At 40.7% G+C, this 24,782-nt stretch overlaps 1 protein-coding gene and 1 long non-coding RNA gene across 2 annotated transcripts; one reads left to right on the forward strand and one right to left on the reverse strand.

The window, feature by feature from the left end:
* Positions 1-423: 423 nt before the first annotated feature.
* Positions 424-16,305, reverse strand: LOC111940828 (uncharacterized). Its single transcript, XR_002869721.2, has 4 exons — positions 16,189-16,305; positions 15,606-15,794; positions 974-1,063; positions 424-596 (listed from the first exon to the last, which is right to left on the reverse strand). It is a non-coding gene; the product is annotated as an uncharacterized LOC111940828 (long non-coding RNA).
* Positions 16,306-16,352: 47 nt separating this feature from the next.
* F2RL1 (F2R like trypsin receptor 1) lies at positions 16,353-22,307 on the forward strand. Its single transcript, XM_086869225.1, has 2 exons — positions 16,353-16,437; positions 20,425-22,307. The coding sequence occupies exons 1-2, from the start codon at positions 16,359-16,361 to the stop codon at positions 21,525-21,527; spliced, it is 1,182 nt and encodes a 393-aa protein (XP_086725351.1). The 5' UTR covers positions 16,353-16,358; the 3' UTR covers positions 21,528-22,307.
* The last annotated feature ends 2,475 nt before the right edge of the window (positions 22,308-24,782 follow it).

The raw sequence follows: 24,782 nt of genomic DNA on the forward strand, positions 1-24,782 counted from the left end.
AACACCTTTTGGAGTCAATATATTTATAAAAATATTTTGTATTGTATTTTATGGCAGTACTTTGACTATTACAGTTTTCTCTTTGCATATCCTCATGGAATCTTCATGAATTGCCTGCCCCTCGTCCAAAGTTTTCAAATTCTCTTTTTTTTGTCCTGAGTTCACCAAAGCTGGTCTTCTTTTCCAGTAGCCCATCTTCTGGCTCATGTCATGTATTTGACTACAGAAAACCATTGGAGGATGCAGATAGTGTCCTTGCACACAGGCTCACTAAGTGAACTGAGACATCAAATCCTTTCTTTTGGCACTGTCCAGTGGGGAAGGAAAGATATGGCATATTATTATTATTATCTGACTCATTTTACTGTAACACTGTAACAGTTACACATGGGTGGGGAACAGAAAACACAAAAGAGAAAGGCATAGACAGCGATGTATATCCTTGTTGCCTTCCATGCACAGTGAGCTCCTGTGCCAAGGACTCAGTGTTGACATCAGCAAATACTGGCATCACTCCAGGCTACCTCCTCATTTCATCACTTCAGGATGGGCTTTTCCTTAAAAGTAAGTGAGTTGAATGTATATTTTGATAGCACCTAGAAGAAGCAAGTGCAAAAAGCGCACCTACTGAGTAAGCCACTACGTAATCCTTGCCCTGAAGAGCTAATAATTACCATCCAAGAGGTCTTACTATGAGAATTATAATTACTGTATTTTCTTAAAGTTTTATTGCTGAACTTAGTTACAGTGAGAATTCAGCTTCTGTGTAAAATTAAAAAAAAAGACTCCTGACTTTCCCAGAAGTAAAAATCTTTTAAAAATGCAACTTACATATATTCTAATGGCTAGAAGTACAGACAATAAATGAAAAATTATGTTTATTATTTGCAAAATAGTATCAACCTGGGTGGTGACTGTCAATAGCTTCTTTTTAACTCATCACACATACTGTTAATCACACACATACTGTTACCTGTTACTGTTAGTTTAGTTTTCAACAGATCTGTCTTTTTTCCCAATTGCCTGGTTAGGTGGTAGTGTTTTGGGAACTAAAGAGAGAGGCCTAAAAAAAGGGAAAAAATATACCAGTTAAAATGAATGGCAAGCATTATTTTGCAGCTCCATGAACAAACCCTCTAAAAAAGACTGGTACGGTCTGGGGATGTCATGTTTGCCATTACGTTACAAAGTCAGTAATAAAATACAAGAATTCATTGCTGTCAGGGATGAACAAGACAATTTTGTAAAGTTTTGCTGGATGTTTAAATTTTTCACTTCATTGATGTAGATATTGAGAATGTGGAAAGCAATGTAGGGAATTACCCTTCATATTTATATTTCAAATTTTTGAAGATTTTGTGGTGTTAGGTCACATCCTGCCAGGTCACTCTTAATAAATAGAATGCAAAATGTCTAAACATGACAGTACTTTTTAACTTGGTGATAGGACTGGTGCTTAGGATGAAGAGATACCTGAGCTGAAATCCCCTTTACGCATTTCAGTCCTCAAGGTAATGGGTAAAAAAGGGCAGTGTTCCTCTTCTGTTTCTCTGTAGATTTTCTTTTGGGAAGAAGGAGGTTGAAAGCAAGGAAGAATTTTTTTTGTTGCCACATGAAATGGTAAAGCAGAATCAGGATCTTCTGGATTAGAGACCTGATGTCTCTCAGGCATGGAGCAGACTGCGCCTTTATTTTCAGCAGTTTCCCCCTAAGCCCTTAGGCATGGAGGGCCCTAACTCAGTGCCTTAAGTAAGGACACTCCAAAGCATACTGCTGTTTTGGGGTGGTTTTTTGTCTTTGCAGTCAGGTTGTCTGCTTTAGTGTCAGCTTTTACAGAGCAGAGACAGACAGAGAGGTTCTCCCCCCAGCTCCACTCACACAAATCTTCCACAAGATGGTATCTGTAACTCCCATGAAGGCCAAAGGAAGCTAGTTTGTTCCAGCAGGGACAGCCTTGCCTGCAGTTCATCCAGAGATCCAAGCTCACTGGGGCAGCCTCCTGCTGCTCTGCCCAGTGTGGGAGGCTGAACACAAACAAGGCTACTTTTTTTGCAGGGAGTTGGGAGCCAAATGCCAAGAGTTTTATCTCTTTGAAACAGGTTTTTACCTGAACCACCTAATTACTTTTCATAAATCCTTCAGGTCTTCATACAATATTTCATTGTATTCTCTTGTGACCAGTAGTGAATGTTTAATTACATTTCAATTATATATTTTTAATGATATGTATTTTAATGTAATAATTTTTTCTGTATAACTAGAGGTAAATTAATCATATTTCAATTATTTTCATGTGTACACCACAATATGCATGCAATAAAAAAACCCTTGTATTTCATCAGGTCAAGAAAGGTAATACAGTTATGACTCCATCCCAGAAAAACCGGATCAACCAGCTTTTCTGCTAAAGTCTAAACAAGCCTAAACACACTAGGCAGAATAAAATCTAACATTTTCTTTATTTCAAATCCCTGGAACCACAGATTGGTAGATAGGTTGAAAAGCATTTGGCTTCATTTTGCAGAAAATGCACAACAATAAGGCTAGTGTTGAAGCTGCCAGCATCAAGTGATATGTTGAATTAAATATTCAGCATTAACCTTTGCAGCCCTAGGAACATACCTTTCACTGACCAAACATTTGTGAAACATTTAGACTTTCTTATTTCCCACACTCATACTCCTAATTAAATTTCCATCAAACCCCATGACGATAGATAATATACTGAGTAGCTGTAACAACCATGCAGAACTCACAGGGAGCAAAAATCCAAGTACTGCTACTCCTACACTTCAGCTTTTCACACTGTTTTGAAAAAAGTTATTTCTTGACAGTTCAAAGACTATACAGAGGTAAGATTATATTGTTTCAATGTAAAATTATTAAATGTAGTGTAAAAAGGTTTACTTGGATTTAGCAAAGGAAACTGGTGGATGTGAGTTCATCAGGAACCTTCCCTTAGCAGCAAAGGAAACTGGCAGGAGATCTCTGATCTCACCCTGCTGTAGTAATACTTGGTTGGGAGAGAGGGAAAAAAAGGGGAACACAGCTGCTCACTCATCAAGAGCCAGAATTGTGAGCTTAGCTGCCTTAAGCACAGCAGAAATAGTGCCAGGCAATAGGACAAGAAGCAATGGCCAGAAACTTATACACAGGAAATTCTACCTGAACATGAGGAAAAAGTTATTTACTGTGCAGGTGACCAGATGCTGGAACAGATTGACCAGAGATGTTGTAGAGAATCTCACTGGAGATATTCAAGACCCATCTGGATACAATCCCGTGCCATGTCCTCTGGGATGACCCTGCTGCAGCAGGGAGGTTGGACAACATGACCCACTGGGGTCCCTTCCAACCTGACCCATTCTGTGATTCTGTGAGAAAGAGGGAGAAATTGCCTGCAGAAGCCAAGCCCAGACTTGCAGTGGATACTGAACTAGAACCTAGGCAGAAGCAGGGATGTGAAGTCTCTGTAACAGACCCTGGCTTGTGCCAAGCACACCACTACCTGAGAACTGGAAACAGGCCATCAAAAAACCTCACAAGATTATCCCTCACCTGAAGTTAGTGAAGACAGGTTCTCACTGAATGCTTTCATGCCTGCATCTTGGGGTGAAACATCTCACTTCACCTAGCAACCAAATTAGTGAAAATTGCCTGGGATTGGTACAATCCAGTGCAACTGGAATAAATACAACTGTCAGAAGAAACTATTTTATCTCTCCTGAAGGAATTAACTGCTTGCTCTTTGCACTGGGGCTGATTAGCAATCCGAGTCCAGCTCCTTCCCTGTGCATCCCTTAGAGACATTTAACAGTTTTAGGCAGAAAGAGGAGAAAAGGAAAATGTTTCCTGATTCTGTGCCTTGCAGCAATAGCCCCACATTTATGGTGTGGTGTGTCCCGGTAATCAGGATAGGGTTGCTGGTATACAGTCCTGCATGGGTTCACTTCTCCCTGCCATCCCAAGGGAAGTCAGGGCAGAACCAGAGACAATGTGGCATTGGGAGGCATGACATACCTATGTGGTCCTATGTGCAGCAAGGTAGATGGAAGTTTTCTGTCCTTCCCATCTCTTAACAGTCTTTCATTTCCACTTCTTCAGTGGTGAAAGTGACTGCTCTGCACATGCAGCAAATAACCTCCAAATCCTAACAGCTCTTTGCTTATTTAGAAGCACCTTGCTTCTAAATATGTATTGTCTAAGCATTTTCATAATCAGTGTCTAGAACATATTACATCTAGGACATAACCACATTTTGTATGTGCAGTTCAAAAGTTAGAAATATTTCAGCTGAATAGAAGAAAAAATATTTTTCTAAATATGAATGATAATAATTACTATGTTTTCATTAAACTGAAAAGGAGTTATACCATTCACAATAAAATTATTTTTGGTCATAACACTAGCTTTTTTTAATACTGTGGTAGGCTTCAATTTTGGGCCAGTTAACAATATTGAATATGATAAAGTGTTTGTAGTTTTTCCCTGATTGTGCAGAGAGTGGGAGGTGGGGTGAGACACCGGGAGGGGACAAGGGTGTATCCTGCCACACTGAATAAACACTGTGAGAGCAGACAGGATGCCTGTGTGGAAAGCCTGTGACTCAGCACAGCCGCGTGGATCTCCCCCTCACATCCTTAGTACTGGGAGTTTCCAAATCATTTTTAGGCATCCTGGTCAACTGACACACTTTTTCCATTAAACTAATTTCTTTGTGGACATTGGGCTCTGCTTCTAGATAGACCACTGATAAAATAATTACAGAAGTAATTCCAATCTCTGCATTTTTTCATAAACAATCCCTAAGTAGGACAAAAGCAGCCCCCTCTCGTCATTAAGCCACCTTAATGACGATGGCAAGAATTCCCAAAAAAGTTATCTGCAAACCACTTGAATTATGGTGAAACAGCAGCATTTACTGGAGTTAGGGGAAGGGATAACACCAAAACTATGAGAAGACTATATATGCTCAAACCAAACGGACACATCTCTTCCATGTTAGAGAACTGGGTGATACGTGGGTTCAAACAGAGACTTCTCCTTCAGCCTTTCTAATTTGCCCATCCCAAAGACACAACTAACATTACCTGTTTGCAAGGAAGGTATATCACACAGCAGCATGTACACAGACCTGCCCTATCCTTCCACAGATAACTTTTGATGCAGGGAATTCTGCAAAATTATGAAGTGCCAGCATCTCTCTCAAATGGTGATCTTTACTGCAGTCCACTGTTGTGGGTGCTTGCCCAGTCAAACCTACAGGTCCTGCCAATACATGACATAGTTGGCCTCCCTGGAGAGCACAGAATGGCTCCAGGAGTCCTCTCCATCAGCAAATTGTGGCTTTGTTGGCACGCAGAAGGAAACATAGAGAAGCAATGAAGGACATCAGAGTTTAACCTGAATGACATACGTAACAACACATGGACATATTAAAGTTGAGCCTACCCCTAGGAAGAGCCAGATGGCAAATGATCACACTATTCAAAGGAAGATCCACTGGCCTGGACACCAGCCACAACAGTCAGCATAAGCAGATGCACAGAAGAGGAGGAGGGAAAATACAAATGGTATTTCCCCAATTAATCTCTCACTCAAATACTACATCCTGCTCAGGGAAATTCTCAAGTTAGTTATGGTTTGTCTCTTTAGTAATCCACAAGAGTTGCACCATCTTCCTGGGAAATTATGGAAACCTCTTGTATGCCCAGCATCATTTGTCAAGAAACTTCACAAGTCTCCTACCTGCTGGACATCCTTTGTGCCATGATTTTTATATCTGAACTTGGTTCAAAGTATTTGAGTGGTTGACACCAGCCCCTAGTTGTGTAAAACAGGTTGTGAATAGACTGAAGTGTTCCCAGCTGCCTCATCAGGTCTTACACAAATGTGATTCAATACTTTCTATCATGTGGCATAAATACTGCTGGACACTTGTCAAAGACTAAATTGTTAATGTGATCATTTTGTATGTTATGCCCAGCTGTAGAAGTTAACTTTAATCCCGTTCAATGTAGCTTACAAGAACCATTGGTATATCTATTGCTTAACTTCCTTGATATTAATCTATTGGCATAAAACTACAATAGTCAAGATATTAACCCCTGCCAGAACAGACAGTGCAAAAACAATAATTTCTTTATATATCTTTAAATATCATAAACCATGACTGTTGCCACATAAACTGCCTGACTCACACGTTGCCCTTGGACTTTTTAAACACATATCTGAAACACTCTCTCTTTTACATCAACACAGGCATGACATCAACTACACTGGAGAACTGATGCTGTTAAAATTCTGCCTCTCTTTGGATAAGTATGCAATGACCCTTATGCAGTTGTCCCAGCCTAAGGGCCTACCCATGGGGATGGTATGGGATAGTATAAGTCAATGCACATTGTGAAGAAAAAAATCTATGGTCTTTCAAGTATTTTTCTTTTTTCCCATCCTTCTACCAGATGGCAGTTGCAATACTTCACTATCATGATGACTAGAAAAATTACATTCATTGTAATTACATACATTGTTCATTTTTTATTTAGATCACTGAAATATTAAGAACCCATGTACATAACATGGATATGCTGACATACCTGCTAAAGTCAGGTCAAATTCATGGTCATAAGTTAATAAATGCATGATTCTGTTAAAATTTTCACAATTGGTTAGGAGATGTGGCCAAAATGTTGTATTTCATACCTGCAACTTACAGGGCAATTCAGAGTAGCAGCTATCATAAACTTCCAAAGGATGCAGAATAAAAATGGGGAAATAATAAGATACTGTACAAACCTTAGACTCATTCAATTTTAGAACATAATACTGTGATTCAATAAATCATACTTTCCTAACAGTTATGATTTTTAATTATTTATTACAAGTATCAATTTTCAAGGATGAGTAAGAGACAGGTCGTAAAAATAGAAAGTTGATGAAGTAACTACAAAGAGAAAAACTGTTTAGAATAGGGGAGTTTTCAGATTTAGGAATTTTGTCCATAAGTCCTCCTTTATTTTACAAATATTCATATTGTTCATATAATCTTTACATCAGTCAGCCCTGTCATGAATGAATGTCACATATTTATCTGTTCAACTGAACTAAAATCTTGGTGCAGAGATCTTCCATGAAGATCTCTGAATTAATTTCTATTTTGTTCTTTGCAAGTATCATTTGGCATCTAAAAAGATTCTCTGATTAGATAGATCCCAGCATTAGCAAGTGCTTAATTAGTGTGCACAAGATTTCATTGTTGCCATTAAATGGATGCTGACTATTGGCATTCACAAGTGAGAATGGCATTACTGTTTGGGAAAACTCTAAGTTCAAGGAACCATCAACAATTCTCAGAGTTCATCAACCCCTAAAGCTGTCTCAGAACATATCCACACTGTGATAATTACATAATGTCAACAAAACTGAGGTAATCCAACATCATCTGAAACTGACATGGGCAGAATGCACTGGCCAAATCACAGCTCACATTGTATCAGCTGTTCACTTCAGCAGTAAAGCATCACCTGCCTTTTATTGACTGTGGCTTAGATTAAAGCAAGTTTACAGTTTTAACATGGTGTAGGTTTCATAAGACTCTTCTGAGGAAGACTCTTCTTCCTCTCACATAACTCCTCCTCAGCCCATGCCTGCTTCTCCATATAAAATCCTCTCCTCAGTGGATTTGCTGTGGATTTACTTAAATGCTGGCCATTAGGTTGTAATTCTGCTAAACAGATAAAGGGATAATGAGGGAAAGAAAACAGTATCAAGTCATCACCCATAAATTACTGCTTTTTTCCTTGATTTTTGAATTCCTTTTCCACAGGCATTCTCTACCAACAAGCTAGAAGGAGTCAAAAATTCACAACTGTGATGTGACTAGTAGTAAGAGTGGGGTAGCAGAATAACACCCAAAATATATATACTTCTAGTAAACTGAGAAACATGAAAGGGCTGGTGGAAGTAGATGCATGAAGTACTGGTCTTTGAAGGTGACCAAGTATGGGATTCAATGTCACTCTTCATGCTCTTTATCTCAGACTAAAAAAGCAGTTATTCCCAGTGTTCACCAAACTTTGTGGTTTGTGATTGGCATTTTTCCACACCTGTGGTCTAGCTCCTCAAAATGACTACAAATCCCATGGGGCTCCTCATAGATCTACTGCTATTCTAAAACCTAGTTGGTGGTGGTCTTCCTCAGTGCTCCACCTGGTGCTTCTCCCTCTGGGCTCCTGGTCTTTCACTTGATTGGGAAAACTGTCATTGTCTGTGTGGTGGGGAAGCAAGAATGCAGGGGGGCTGAACAAGTTTCTCTCTCAAAGATAAAACCCGATGATCTCAGCAAGAGTCCTCCTTGTTGCCTGACTCACAACTGATCAGTAATGTTGAACATGACCTAAAAACCTGAAGTGTTCCTAGCCAGAATCAGATTAGACAGGGTCTAGAAAGCAGTACAATAGCTTTTTTTTTTTTAACACAGGTACACCCCTATGAAACCACTGAGGGTGACTTACGAGGTAGAACATTATATCAAATCTTAGTGTTTTCAGATTCTGAACAAAAGTAAGACCACTAATGTCAGTATAATGAAGGACTGGGATTTGATTTGGCTAGGAACATTGTTGTAGAGTCACTAATGACTGTGCTGGAGGCATTACTTCTGTACTCATGACATCACCTAATCCTCCTACCAGGATGAGCTAGACATACCTACATCATTCCTGTTTATCTAAACTTTAAAAGTGCCAGTGATGGATGTCCTACAGATTCTCTAGAAAATGAGCGCTCAGTAAAACTGGTGCTTGTTAAAACTTGATTGTTAAAACATTTTTCCTAATATCTAGCTTTGCCAACACTTCAGTCCACTCAGTTAAGATAGAAAATATGCTGCAGCCCTGGACATATGTTAGGTACATCATCAGGTCCTCCACAATCTTCTTTAGACTAAACAAATACAAATAGAATACAAACGTTCTTCAGGTTGTTCCAGCTGTTTACATCATCTCTGGACTTTGCCTGGTTTTCTTTAGAGAAGATTTGGATGGAGTAAAGAACATCCAACAAACAGTACATTGGTGCTCAGTGGAGCAGCAAACTACACAGAAGTATGTTACAGACAACAGCCTTCTTTGATGCAAGACAACACTGTAGGCACACAATATGTTTGTGATCCACTTTGTAACAATTCAGACTACCTGAAGAGGAACTGCTTTTTTATACACTCCACCCTATATTCCTTCCAACATAGAAGTACAAACAAGGCAAGAATTTTAATAAACCCATACTGAAAATAAATTCCAATTCCCTTCAAAACAGCTGTATAAACTCAGCTTAAACTTGTGACTGTGCTGATGAGTGGTGAGCAGTCTGCACATCCCTTTCTTTGCCTTCTATCTATGCAGAGAGAGCTCTTCCCCAGTTTTCAACAGCAGCAGGATAAGAAGTCAGTAGTAGCTGAATCGTGGTATTTCAAGTGTATATATACATCTAAGTAGAGGTGTAAGTACAAGATCAACTGTTTTTGTGAGCAGACTACATAGAAAGACTTAATATGATGTCAAAACTAAATCCCTTTCAAAATGTATGTGTTGCATCCCAGGAGCTGATAGGGGATGCTGTTTGTGGGATACCCTGGGATGGGATCCCCATTTAAGGAATGTTCTCCCACAGTCCTTCACTGTTAATGTACTCCAATTACATTACCCCTTGTCCTGGCCCCAGAGTTATGTCATCCCTGTTCTCCACCCCAGTTCTAGAATGTTTCCTGGCTTCTCTATTGGCCCTCATTCCCTGTCACTCCTCCCCTGGACCCTGGTTGGCTGCCATCCTTTAACCATGCCTCTGCACCACCCCTGTGCCCTCAATGCACTGACCCTCAAACCTGTTGCTCCGCCCTTCCCTGCCTGTATATAATCCTAGACCAGCCTTTGTTCTTGGTTCTTTGTCCCTTGTCACTTTCTCAGTGAGGGTAAATTCCCTAGGAACACCATACAAAGAACCCTTCTGTCTTTCATCAGCATAAGAGAACATCATGGTGCACGAGCGTCCGGTGCGCTGAGCTATCCTCTATCTCTGTCCCGAGACAGAACTCTTGGGAAGGCGCTGGTCTCGGCAGCTCCTGCTATGCTGCTGCACATATGCACAAGAATGTTAAGACTGAACAACAGCCCAAATTGAAGCATCTCCTCATTTTCAATTGCTTGATTTTAGTACCTTTATTTTATTTCATGCAGGGACAGCTGAAGACAGATGTACCACAGGCTAAACAACTGTCAACACAAGTACAGAAGCACTGCTTTACACTCTGCTTAGACCAAACCGTTCTGTTAAATTCACTTGTCCTCTGTCACTGCAAGGTCACGGTGAACAGGAGTCACCTCTCTACTTCTATGTCAGCATGAAGCCTGTTTTGTGCCATCTATGTTTTTACACCTTAGGCACTGAGAATATCTAACATTTTAACCTAGACCTTTAATCATATTTCTCATGTCTCCCGCCCCCTTCCTGGATCTTGCTTTTGAGAAAAGTGAAAATACACAGAGTTAAAAGCCAAACACAGAAACAAACACAGGACAATGCTGGCAGAAAGTCAGGAGAATCAGGATGGTACCCAGTAACCATTAAGAGATCACCTGAAAGAACCAATACTACCTAAATGTTCTGCCAGCACAGTGACCCCAAAATGCCATAAATTATTACGCTACCCACACTGGCACCTCAAGTAGTGACAACATAATAACACATCAGCACAACAGGCTTATAAAGTACATATTTTTCCATGGCCAGATTTTCAAAAATCTGCAAGAAACTTGGTGTACATGAAATAAGGAGGTAACAAACTTCCTAAATACAAAATGAACTAAAATGGATCCTTGGTCACAGAGGAACAGAAAATATACAGCTGCTGCCCATAATCTCACATTTCCTAAACTCCTTGTGATGCAGTGCTGGATTTTTCCCCAGCCAGCTCCCTGCACCGAGTCCAGAGTGGGCTGCTCCTGGAAAGCAGGGCAGCTTAGGGATTATGCTCTACAGCACAAGCTGTCCAGCGTTGAGGGCAGGAGCAAGGATGAGGGAGAGGTCTTCCATGTGGCTTCCAAAAGAGACTTATTCTTCTGAAGGTTCCAGGGAGGAAAGACAAAAGATACAGAGTGTACAGCAACTTATATAGGGGGGAGGAGCAAGAGGCATGTACAAATCATAAACCAATAGAGAAGACTTAGGGGAGGAGCAGAAGGAAGGGTTACATAAGGCATAAGCCAATGGGGAAGACAAGGGGTGGAGAGTGGGGCACATGGGCCAATGGGGCTTGGAGGAATAGGAGAATTCCAAATGGGGTGGTGCAGGCAGGGGTTGGCACAAGGGAGGATTGACAACTTAATGGGAGGGGGAACACAGAACATTCGGGAACAAGGGGCAGGTATCAGGGTGGGTTGGCAACCAGGGGTAGGAACATAACTGGGACTAAAGTATTAAAGTGTGGGGGTGTACAACTTAACAATAAATTAGGTAATTGAATCAAATATAATGAACAAAAAGGCACTGCAACACCTTGCTAGACACACATAGAGCAAAGGCATTAGTGACAACTCTTACCTAGTACTTAATGAGTCTGCCAGCAAGGCCAACCAACTGAGCAGGAAATAGAGACCTGTTCAAAGGCTCAGGAAAATAACCAAGAGAGACCACTTGGGATGGCACAGAGGAATTTAAGAATGAGATACAGATGGAGGGACTATAAAGAACTTAATCATGTTGAAATGAGTCATCAAAAATGCTTATTATATCCACAGTCCTGGTCTTGCACTACTAAAGCAGAGCCTTGCTGTAACTTAGTACCGAGGTATTCCCTAGTTTCCAAGAAGACAGGTGGCTAGCCTGAAGGCAGGCTAAAGCACTGTGATATAATGCATCAGCTCTTCTGAATCAAAAATTAAATTAGTTTTTGAAATTAAATTCTTCACATTCTTTCATTTGACCCAAACTTTACCCTCCTCTGAGAATACTTCCACTGGGCACATTCTTTGAAGGATATTTTAAGTGCTGTGCCAGCCCTACAAGACATACTGATTTTTAAAGTTAGGGTATTTTTATTTCTTCTCCCTTCTAAAACCAGATTCTTCTTGCTCCTTAAAAAAAAAATTTAAAAAATCCATATATTTCTGTCAGATATATGGCACAAATAACCATCCTCTACCTTCTCCCCCAGTGCTGTACAATTAAAATATGCCACATACTAAAAACATATTTGCCATCCAAATTCAGAAACTCCCATGGAGCAAAGAAGTACACAAAACAAACTCTACATAATAAAAAAGCTCCCACCCATTTCTTCTAGCACAAACTTCACGAGTACTAACAAGTGCCTTGCAATAAAACCATGTTGATTTCTCAAATAAAGGGGTAACAAGTATCTTTGACAGTAACAGATATTCATGATTACATGACATCACCATGCTGTTAATATGACTCAAGACCCAAGGAGTATATGCCAGAAGGTCACCTTTGGAGCCCCTGTGCTAAACTGTGTTAAAACCACACTCACTACCCTACTCAAAGTGCAAGGGAGGGTGTATTTCCAGTAATGGCCTTTGTCCCACGGTGCACAAGACTCTCATGACAACATGCTCCAAACAAACATTGACAGAGCAGGGAACTACAAACTAGGTTGTTCACTTACCTTTGTCAGCTTTGAGTATGCTTTGATAAGCAATGATGTGCAAGGTCAAAGCTCCCTTCAAGCCACTGTATTAAAAACGATTTTTCCCAACTCACTATAATATAACATAGGAGTATAACTATTTTTAATATTTATATATAGTATATATTTGTTATATATATATATGTACACAGACACACATAGATATAGTTGATGTAGATATGTAACAAATAAAATGTACAGCAAAAAACCCAAGAAACTACCAATTTGTAACAAAGAATTAAGGTTTCATAAGTTTCTACAGTCACGTACTCACTTCTTCTGTCAGTTGCATTTATCTCAATTATTATTCAATGATAAACAAATGTGAACTAGAGCACAGTTGCTTTGTGTTTATTTACAAATAGTTTATTTTCTTTCCAAACTGTTTGATAAATGACAAGCTAGGACTACAAAGAGGTTTGACAAATCAGTTGTCTTCAATAAAGACATCTAAAATCAGCAAGTTTTGACACTGCTCTGTTGAGAAGTCCTAGTGATTGCGCAGGGGTAAGACCATTTCTAGTTTCTATTAAATATTTTTTAAGTCATGGAGAAGAACTAATTTATAGACTATATGTGGGGAAAGACTATACATGGGGAATCTTCGTAACAAATATTACCTCTTCTGAAAGTGTAAATTAGGAGCTCTAATTTCTCAATAAATTGAGTAGAACAAAATCAGAACATAAGCCTGACTGGCATCGCACAGACAAAGCAGCAGGAACTGCTTGGACCATTAGCTTGCTATAGAATAATAGAATAATTGGTGTTGGAAGAGATCTTTAATGATCATCTAGTAAAATGCCATTCCAGGGGTGGGGACACCTCTTTTAAGACCAGGTTGCTCAAAACTCTATTCAACCTGGTCTTGAACTCTTCCAGAAATTCCCCATCCACAATGTCTCTTGCCAGCCTATTCCACTGTCCCACCACTCTCACAGTAAAGAATCTCTTTCCATATGTCTTACCTAAATCTACTTTCTTTTTAGCTAAATATGCTAGCCCTTGTCCTATCACTACAGGTAAAATGCTTCTCCCCACCTTTCTCAAAAGTCACCCATCTACATAAAGCAGCAATAAGGTCTCTCTTACAAGACAGGTTGATAGAGTTCTCTGATATTAAAGTCTAAGACATTCTCTCTTATAAGCTCCATTTTTCCTTGTTTGGGAATCTAATGATTCTATATTAATTATTAGTTATATTTTATATTAACTATTAATATTTAGTATTTATAGAAATGTTAATTGTAGGAAGATTATCTTCAGGTCAATTACATATTTCTGACACCTCTATGAGAAACTACACAAATTACAAACCTATGTTGGCATCATTTCCTTACACTCACCTGGAGCAAAGTCCAGAGCTGCATTTCCAGAAGATGCACTTGCAGCAACATGTGCTGCTGCACACAGCCGCAGGGCTTCTCCAGTTGCAGCTCTGGTCTGTCACGGGACAGCTGGGACCAGATTTTACTTAACAACAGCAATGAATACTTTTCCCATGTGTGCTCAGTCCCTTCCACTGTTGCTGGATCCAAGCAAAATAAAGGAGCTGTCTGCTTTGAATGTAAAGGGGACAAAAAGGTGGACTAGATGGAATAAATCAAAAGAGAACTAATAATGAAAACTGTAACTGGCAAGAGAGCACTGGCTACAGCAGAACTGGATGAGAGAGACTGACCACTCCATAGTAACAGAGATCTAAGAGGAAAAACTAGACACTAGTAAAGGGAGGCCAGAAAAAAAAGCCAAATGAGAAGACTACGGCTCACTGGACAAGGTGATTAAAAGCAGGATTAAATGCCTGTTAAATGGTTTATAATGGTAAAGTAAATAAAATAGCTCTGAAAATGAGAGAGAGAGGCAGGGCGGGAGGCTGGAGGGATGAGCTATGACTTTCCCAGTGTTTATTAAGAAGGCTGGGACTTAGATGAGAAATCCATAAACCGTGTGGATGACAAGGAGGAACTGTGTTTCAAGTATGCAGTAACTTATAACAGACTCAAAACCAAAAGGCCCTTAATGTCAATTCTGACAACCAAAACTTCTCAGTACCATTTACCTTCATTTCTCTGTACTCCCAGACATCTATTCCCAGCTGTATCTCATGACCATCACAGAAAGACAAAAAAAAAAGGTTTTTTTCTCTTTCAGAACCATGTAAAACAGTATATTCATACCATTAAAAAAGGCAATTTTATCACTGTTTGAACACAGAGTATTTTGCAGACTAAGGCAGAAAAAGCACTACTGTCTGCGGGTGTTAAGCAGGGTTGCATACATGGTTTTAACTTTGGAATTTGGTAAAGCAGTGTGTTTGGTTTGACGACCATGAAAACCTTCAAAATTCTTACCTGTGCAGATAAATAGAGAACACCGATTACATGATTTGTGCTTAATTTTGTCACTGAAATCCCTATTTGCAAAATCAAAGGGAAGCTGATGTATTCTCAGCTTAAGTGAAGCTGTCAAGTGAAAACATACCTTATTTACCTTTTCTTATTGGGTCATGCCAGCAAAGTACCATAAATGCATCTGGATTAAGCAGCAATTGCGTACCTTCCTGCCTATCTGTCACATGACAAATGTAACCCATATACGATAGATCTGGGCCCAGAGCTGTTTAACTTGTTCATCCATGACTTGAATGACAGGCCATATGCCTCCTCAGAGAGTTTGCTGACAACACAAAGCTGGGAAGAGTGCTGTGCAGCAGCTCTTGACAGACTGGACCCCATCAATGTCTTTAAAGATCTGAAGGGGGGCTGTCAAGAAGATGGGCTAGGCTCTTAGCAGTTACCAAGCAATAGGATAAGAGGCAACAGGCAGAAACTGAAGTTCCACCTGAACATGAACAAGAACTTCTCTACTGTGAAGGTGACAGAGCACTGAACAGACTGACCAGAGAGTGTGGTCTTCTCCAGAGGTATTCAAAAGCTGACTGGACAGAACAAAATTCTGCATAATGCACTCCAGAAAACCCTGCTTGGAGAGGGAGACTGGACCAGATGACTTTCTGTGGCCTCTTCCAAACTGACCCGTTCCAAGATTCCAGGATTCTGTGATGTTGTAACATGGAAGAGTCAGAAACCTGGAACGCACAACACAGTATGTTACGAGGCAGCTAGACTAACACGCTCCCACTAAACCTGGGCCCTGCCGGTGTGATCCGGAACAACCGTGCTCCGCTCCAGCAGCAGCTTGGCACCGACCGTGCCCATTGCAGAGCTGGCCGCTCCAGTGCGCTGCACCGCGTCGGGGGCCATTAAGAGCACAGCCACCGCGGGCAGGGCCCGCCGGCGGGCTCCGGGGCGGGCGACTGCAAGCGCAGCATGAGCGGGGTAAGAGCCGGGACCCCCGGGAGCCGTTCCGCCCTCCACCGGCCGAGCGGTCGCCAGGCTCAGCCTGAGGCTGGCCAGCGGGGCCTGCGGTGGGCCCGCCATTTTGCGCCGGGCAGACCGAAACCGGCGGCGAGCGACTCCCACCATTTCGGGGACAGCACCTCCGTCCCCACTCTGCGCCGTGAGGGCAGGGCCCCGCCCCCGCGGGGCTGGTCCTGAGCTTGGCCGCGCCCTCCGCCCCGCCCCGCTCAGGTATCAGGTGAAACTGGTCGGGAGTCAGAGCGGAGTGGCGGTGTCCGGAGCGCGGTGAGAGGATGGCTGTACGCTTCGGGTTGTGCCTGCTGTTGGTGTTGCTGCTTTATGCGCTTTTGGGAGCTGCTGCCACTGTTAAAGGTGACCGGACCGGCGTGAGCTGCCAGCTCGGCTGGGATCAGAAGGACGGCCTGCCCGGCACCTCCGGCGGGCTCGGCCGCCCCTCAGCCACGGGCGGGAACACGGCGGAGCGCTTAGCGGGGCACTCGGTGGGGCAGGTGTCTGCCCTGGCTGGGGTTCGGGGAGCCTAGAGCGAACGGGGCGGGCTTCCGCGGAGTTGAGCGGGTCGGAAAACTCGTGCGGGTGGTGTTGTGGCTGCCGGGACCCGCGGGCAGGGCTCCCCGGCCGGGAGGGAAAGCGCTTCAGGGGCGGGCAGCCGGGCGCGGCGAGCAGCCCCCTCAGGGCTTGTGGGACGTGTGGGGCACGGCTTCACTCGCCTTATAGAGAACCGTGCAGTGGTCTGGCTTGGAAGGGATCGTAAAGCTTCCATCTAATTCCGCCCCCCCCCACCCCGCCCCGTCCTGTCTGGTATTGAACACTGACAGAGACGGCAGATCTCTGGACAACCTGTTCCAGTGCCTCACCACCTTCACAGTAAAGAGTTTCGTTCTACTATCTAGTCTAAATCTACTCTTTCCATTTAAATACATTCCGTCTGGTCCTGTCACTCGGTGGCCTTGCAAAAAGCACCTCTCCAACCTTCTTGTAGTCCCCTTCCTGCCCGCCCGCTTACGATAAACATGAAAAAACTTTAAGGATCGCGTTCTTGTTTTTTTCCCCGATCTAAAAAGCTAGGATTCTTTTTAAATTTTTAGTCTGTGCTATAGCTTGTTGAACATAAGTGCAGTTTGAGGAAAAAAAGACTAATATTTCACTGCATGCAGTTAATATTTCACCACCTTTTATATAATAAACCCCATTGCCATATCTCTGCATGCCTTTGCACTGTGTCCCTCTATATTTCATACCGGCCTTATTTACCTAATAAAATCATACGCTTAAAGATTGTATAAATATTGAAGCCAAGCATAGGATATACGTCATATACGTATTGAAGCCAAGCATACGTCTTATTTTCTCAACGGATAGATGCTAGGTAGCTGCAAATTGTGTTGTTCAGAGAGGAGTTCCTGAAATTAAGCTGCTATTTAGTAGCCTAATTGTCTGACCTGGACGGAGTGATTCTTGGAGAAGAGAGAAAGAGGTTGCAGATCCAAAAACCATCTTAATCTTAAATTTAGTCCTATTGCGAGTATTACTACCATGAGTAAGCTAGTTAATTTTTGGGTACTCCGTGCTGCTGTCACTTTTGTGTCTGCAGGGTAGGCATAATCCTGTGTTTAGTATTTGGTGGTTATATCTTCTGGACAAATGGCAGAGGTATTGAAACAGTCTTTTGTGGGAGGAGAGAGTATACTTTTCCCGTGGGCAGATTAGCAAGTCTGCATTCTCTGTATGTGAGTCAAGCAGGGTGAAACTCGTCTTGGAAAAGAGCTCGATTGTTATGGAAAATGGTACGTGGTGAAAGAGTAAGAAGAGGATGTAGAAATGCACATACCTAACAAAGGATTGGTTGCTCGGTGAGGGAGTGTTTACCTGCAAGAGAAACAGGACACTGTCTCCTTATATGTATAGGTTGCTAGCTGGACTGAAAAAAAGTTGCGGAGTATATGTAGTCAGAACTTTTGAGGCTCGAATTAAAGTCAGCATAAAAATAAGACTTGGTTTCAGAAATCATTATGTCTTACAAACCTTACCAACCTTTGTCTCTTTTCTGACACTCTTGTAATACAAAGTCCTGTCTGTGGTTCAGGTATCTGTCCATCCACTTCAGTATAGCTTACTTTCTGTAGTGTCTCACACATAACACTTCAGGATTTTTTGATGATGCTTTTATTTTTTCTACCTAACCTCTGAACTCCAATTGCAAAGCATTGTTTTATATTGGATAACAAAACATTAATAGGGACAAAGTGGTAGTATTGACTCTTCTAGTTCTCTACCATAGTTTAAGTCTTTGGAATGGACTAAAAATAGCACAACTGCAATTTGATTGTATGGACTACTTTCTGATGGACAGATGCTTAACATAGCACTTTATGGTGCATTTTGTTACTATATCCTCTTCACTGCTAACAACTTAGTATATAAGGTCTGCTTCCAAGCATCTCCAGGATCTTTCTCAGCTAAGCTGTTAGCCTAAGAAAATCAGCATTGCTTAGTTCATTTTCACTTCAGTGTCTATAAGCATCTGTAAGCTGTGCCCTTTAGGTTGGTTTTATGGGTCCTCCTATTCACAGCTCATCTTAGGGAATTAGGATTGCTGCATGATAATTAAACTTTGCAGTCTTGAACGGTATTGTTGGTGTGATCATGGGGCTTGAATGTCTGAAAAGAGAATTTTTATAATTCTGCTTTGTTGTAACTATGTCACATATAGATCAAAATGACTGTTTGGCATTTGAATTAATTTTCTTTAGGATGGTGATTTTATTAGTATATTTTAAGCCTCTGTCTTCCTACAGTCTACTGCAAAGATTTGTCCATGTCATTGTACAGGCAAAAAGTTTTCTTGCACCTCAGTTTTCCAGTGAAGGCTACCTGGGCCTAGAGATTTTTAAGTGCTCAAGTGGATCTAGGTTAACTTAATTTGAAACTCTGAAGAGTTTCAATATATGCTTATTTCTGTGTACATCTTCAGAAAGGTTGCAGGGTCTAGACAAGAGTCTAATGCTGTACCTCAGACTTTTGCAGTTATAATTTGAAAGGAACAGCTATCTAAAGTGGGGGCTGCTTTGGTGAATCAATACTGGAAACAGACTTCTGTATTTATGTATTTTTTGTGTAAGAATTCTTTAAAATGTAAGCTGTAAGCTTTTTTTTTTTTTTATTTGAAGCTGTATCAACTATTTATTAACAAAGGGGCCATACTTCAACATTCTTCATGACTGTTCAGATGTTCAAAAAGACATTTTTTATATTTCACTTTGGGGGCTTTGGCTAAATAAATCCACAAATATTGATAGAAACCGAGTTTAAAAATAATCCTCCCTAAACCAGTCACCTTCCATGTCCATACTGTTTAGCTGTATGGAGATGGATGTCTGAGTTTTTGGAATGGTGTGCGTTGCAGGACATTGCTGTGCGATTTAGCCTGTCAGTGGAGGAGGACTATGCTGTGTATGCAGGTATTTAAAACTGGGCTATCCAAAGTCTGTGCTACAGGACTCAGCAGTCAGGAGCACCTGGCTCACTCATATGGTTTGTAAGCTCCCACAGCACTCAAAGAGGCAGAGCAAAGCTTGTAGTTACAGCAGTTTGTATATGAAGCAGCCTTCATACTTCAGAGTATTTCATACTTTCAGAGCCTTCAGCTCTATCACCTGATACTTCAAGTAGAAGTGTCTCTCCTGAAGGAGATCCCAGATGAGGACCATATTGCAGCTTCATGCACAGAGTTAGTATGTTCAAGTTTCTGTTCAAATACATTGTAATGCGTGGCATGCCCTAGAGATCCTTTGTGCATGGCTTTGGACATGACGTTCTGACTTTCAGTTTTAGCTTGTCTGAAAGTAGTGTGTTCTTTTTCTATTGCATACCTGATTTTTCGGCCATCTAAACAGGCAAAGCTTCTATTGCAATTAAATTAGCCTGCTGTGAAGTTCTCTAAGTCCCAGTACTCAGCTGATCTGGCACCGCTGTGTGAAAAGGTAATGGTACCCTGGGGTAGTTGAAGCAGTTTCTACTGTAACTGTTCAGGTGGCAGGAGCACCTGACAGCCCATTTTAACAGGGCATTTTTAATATCATTGGTGATGTGGGAAAGTGTTTTGGTGTCTTGTAGAATCCTTGAATTCTTTAAGGGGTAGAGGTTGTTGTCTTTTGGATAATAAATTCAAAAGAAAGGGAAGATAAATTGTCAAATGTTTGAACATCAGTCTTAATTTTTCTGTTGATAAGGCTGGTTGTAAATGTTCAGAGTAAATCACTATATCTAGTTTATTTTTAAAAGGGCAAAAATTTGTATTTCAACAACAGCAACAACTTTTTTTTTTTTTTTTCGTTTTAGAGAATGATGGATCCATCAAATCAAAAGGAAGAAGTTTCATTGGCCAGAAGGTTACAAATGCAAATAATTCTGAAGAGTTATACAAGGTGGATGAATTTGTAACGGAAGTCCTCACAGGAAAGCTAACTACAGTTTTTCTTCCCATTGTTTATATCTTTGTCTTTATAATTGGTTTGCCAACCAATGCCATGGCCCTCTGGGTCTTTTTTTTCCGAACAAAGAAGAAACATCCGGCTGTGATTTATATGGTTAACTTGGCATTAGCAGACCTTCTTTTTGTTGTCTGGTTCCCACTGAAGATTTCATACCATCTAAATGGCAATAACTGGCTATTTGGTGAGGGTCTCTGCAAAGTATTTGTTGGGTTTTTCTATGGGAATATGTACTGTTCCATCCTCTTTATGACATGTCTCAGTGTACAACGGTATTGGGTTGTAGTGAACCCCATAGTGCATTCAAAAAAGAAATCAGAAATTGCTTTGGGCATCTCCATTGCTATCTGGATACTGATTTTGTTGAGCACTATTCCACTGTATCTTGTTAATCAGACAGCATATATTTCAAATCTTAACATCACAACCTGCCATGATGTGTTGCCTGAAAATGTTTTGGCTCATGATATGTTCAGTTATTTCCTCTCACTTGCAAGTGGGCTCTTCTTAATCCCAGCAGTCATCACAGCTGTTGCATATGTTCTAATGATTAAGACCCTGAGTGCTTCCATCATAGATGTAAGCACTGGGAAGAAAAGAAAAAGAGCAATCAAACTCATTATTGTTGTCCTGTCCATGTATCTCATCTGTTTTACACCTAGCAATGTGCTGATTATTGTGCACTATTCGCTCCTCAAAGCCTACAGCCAGAGCCATCTGTATGTGTGGTACATAACTGCGCTGTGTCTTTCCACTTTGAATAGTTGTATTGATCCATTCATCTATTATTATATTTCAAAAGACTTCAGAGACAACCTTAAATATGCTCTTCTTTGCCGAAGTGTGCGAACTACACAGAGGATGCAAGTGTCTCTCTCATCAAGCAGGAACCTCAAGAAATCAGATTCTTATTCTTCAAACTCAAGTAGGACCAATAAATCAACCTACTGAGTTTAATCTTAGGAAAGTGAACTTTTGTTATTACTGGTGAAAGGATGTGAGTGAGAATAGACTTACTTTGTACAAAAGAGGCTGAAGAAACACATCTGCATTTTAATTACATTGAAGCCTGGAATTTGGAACTGACAGTTGCTTATTCTATGTAGAAATGATAAGCAGATAAATCTTTGTGGGAAACTGGGGGGAAAATAAAAACATTTCAGATGCTGTGGGAAAATGCTGCTGACTTTAGAAGTGAGTTGTGGCTGAAGGCATTCTTGTTGAATACAAAAGTTGCATAAAAGCAAAATGTCTCTGGAATATTTGCAGTATTGGTAGTATTTTTAGTTACCAGAAAAATCTGTTTTAACTGTAGTGTATTAAGCATCTGAACAGATTGTGTGTATAGGACTTTGCTCTATGTACCTTCTTACACTGAACATTTGAAGCTGTGGAGAGAAGTAGAGGAGAATCCATTTCACCATCTTGGATTAGACTGCTTGTTATCTTTGGTATAATATAATTTATATATTTTTTGCCAAGTTACTGTGCTGTAAATATTAACATAGCAAAAGCTTGCCATGTTATCCTATTTGAGTTGACAAGCTCATCTTGTTATCAGCTAGCACTGGTATAAAATGTTAGTTGAGATTATCCACTGTTACTTAACATTTGCCAGTACATGATCTTATATGGGGATATACAACAAACTGTTGATGGATAGCTATTTGATTTTATAAAATGTGCCTTGTATTTTTTAAGACCTCTAAATAAGATTTTTTTTTTATAACACATTTGAGTTGGGTGCTTTCTTTTGTTCTTTTACATGCAATTCAAAAGTGGTTCAACTTGACTAGTTCAGCTTGCCTGGCTTCATGTAACAAAGATGATTTTCCTAGCAGTTAATTATAAGCGTGACAGCTGTAGCTGTAATGTCTAAATGGGTTAAGTAAAATTTACCTAATGACACATTTGTTTAGAGAGCAATGAAAGTAGGATGTTTTGTGATGGTATTTCAGAGAACCAAGCTAAAGTAGCAATGTTAATATATGTCTCATTAAGGAGCAGAGAATTTACAGCTTTAGATGACATGGAACACAAACACTTCTTGGACACAGTTTTCTCTTCCTGTTTCCTGACAAATATGGGGAAAAAATGCATATTTATTACTGAGCTGAAGGTGTTAACACCCTTACTGGAAAATAACTGGATAAGAGGCTGGAGTTCACTGTAAGAATTTGGAATTAAGAGAGTTACACTCTCTTCACAAAAGGCCGTCTGAACTCTTACCATAGTCTGTTCCCTTTATCTTGCTAAGCACCCCAGTGTGCTTCCTGCCCCATATGCAGTAGTGAGTAATATGAAGAAAGGGCATCCAGTTCATGTACTTGTATACCTACCTGTGTTCTGTCAGGAGTACAAAGGTTATAGGTTGTATGTTATAAAGATGATAAATGTAAGTGTAGCTGTATAATACCACAAGGAGACTGCTCATGATTCACAGATGACTGTTAAATATCTAAAATAGGACATGCTTAATATCTTTTTGTCTTTTGGGGGACAAAATTTATTTCTTGTCATTACTTAATCAGAAGTGCACTAAGTACTGTTTATATATCTATACTCTGTTCATTGTTTCTTTCCTGTCATTTCTATCAAAAACAACTCTATATTAATCACCTCATGTGAAGGAAAGTCCTGTTCCTCTTCACCATTTCTCCCTTCTAGCTTTCATCTGCAGGTTGGCAAAGCAGGCTGCAATGAAGGATCTTTCTTACCTGTGGCAACAGTGGAGTTCTGCCAATTACATGAATAAGAATTAGATGGCACTCCAGTATGTTGAAAGCTTGTTGAGAAAGAAGTTTTAATAAATAGAATTATTTCTTTTTAAATCGAGGTTCTACAATGTGTGACAAATTTTAGAGAATACTATTCAAGGATCTCACAGTCCTTTAAGTGGCGTTTTCCCCCTTTGTAGCTATATTGCAAATGCTTTGTAGCTATATTGCAAATGCAAATCCTGAATTTAGCATGAATTAGTTTGCTTCAATTAACATAGCAGTTAGGCTAGGCTGGTTGTTCATTCAATTTGATTCAGTTCCTTGAACTGGCAGTTATGTGCCTGTGCAGCCAGGTAGTGGTGGGATAGGAACATACAGCCTAGGAGAGTGGTGGTGGTTGCTTAAACCTGTTTGCGGGGTGAGTGGATAAGGGGAGGCTGTGCTCTTTGGCTAATATAAAGATTATTGTCTTCAGGTTACAGCAAATATATTTCCAAACAGTTCCAACTTTGCAATTCAAACACTAAGAGAATGAAAAAACTCTCCCTACCTATTGCTGATTAAAGGTTTAGATGCTAAAAAAAACAATCAGTACAAGATTCATGAAAACATCAGGGAGTTGAAAATCAGTGTATTTTTTTGTGCACCGTGTCAAGCTTTCACAAGCAACTCAAGCTTACGTTGCACCTGAGAAGTCGATTAGCCTTTCCTGCTATCCGTGTGAGCGCACTGTTTCCTCATACTGTCATCAGCAAGTGTGACCTTGGAGTGGATTGGATCAGTTCTGGATTAAAGTTAAACCCAGAGGATGGTGGAAAGTTTACTTCTGGCTTGGAACAGTATTTGGTTGTTTTGCTGGATGAGCTTTTTGTTCAGAACAAGAGAGAGGCTCAGACTCTCACCACCAACATCCTTACACTGTGCAACTGCAAGTTGACTCAAACCCCCCAGAGTGGCCCAGCTAGCTCAATGATGAGATTTCTCCTCACTCTGGTTTCGAGACACCATATGTTTGTGGGGTTCACTGATTTTCTTCAGGAATTCAAGTCTATCAAGTGAGTAAAGAAATCGGGGTGGACTCTCTCCCTGGTTTGCATTCCACAGTTTATTTCTGTGAAGGGGAATCCAAAGGGCAAAAGACCAAGGATTTGGGGTCTCTTTTAACAGGGTTTCTTGAAGGAAGGGAACATCAGAGAGAGAACCAATTATTTTTCTCAGCTAGTACATCTTACAAACTTTCTGCAAATCAAGGTTACACACACCAAGATAAGAAATAACAGACAACACCAACTTCTTCAAATGCCCACAAAGGAGTATTCTCCACAGAGGGGCAGAGAGGGGGAGGCTGGTTTCCTAGCAACACAGGAGGGCAAGAAAGGGAAGCTAAGAATGCCCTCTCAGCTTCCATAGCTCAGAGGCATTCTGGGACAGGAAAAACAGAGTTACAAACTTCCATGTTGGAAAGAAGGATCTTTCTGCTATCACC

Source organism: Cyanistes caeruleus, chromosome Z (genome assembly GCF_971803275.1).
Source record: "Cyanistes caeruleus chromosome Z, bCyaCae1.hap1.1, whole genome shotgun sequence".
In the NCBI taxonomy this organism is placed as follows: Eukaryota; Metazoa; Chordata; class Aves; order Passeriformes; family Paridae; genus Cyanistes; species Cyanistes caeruleus.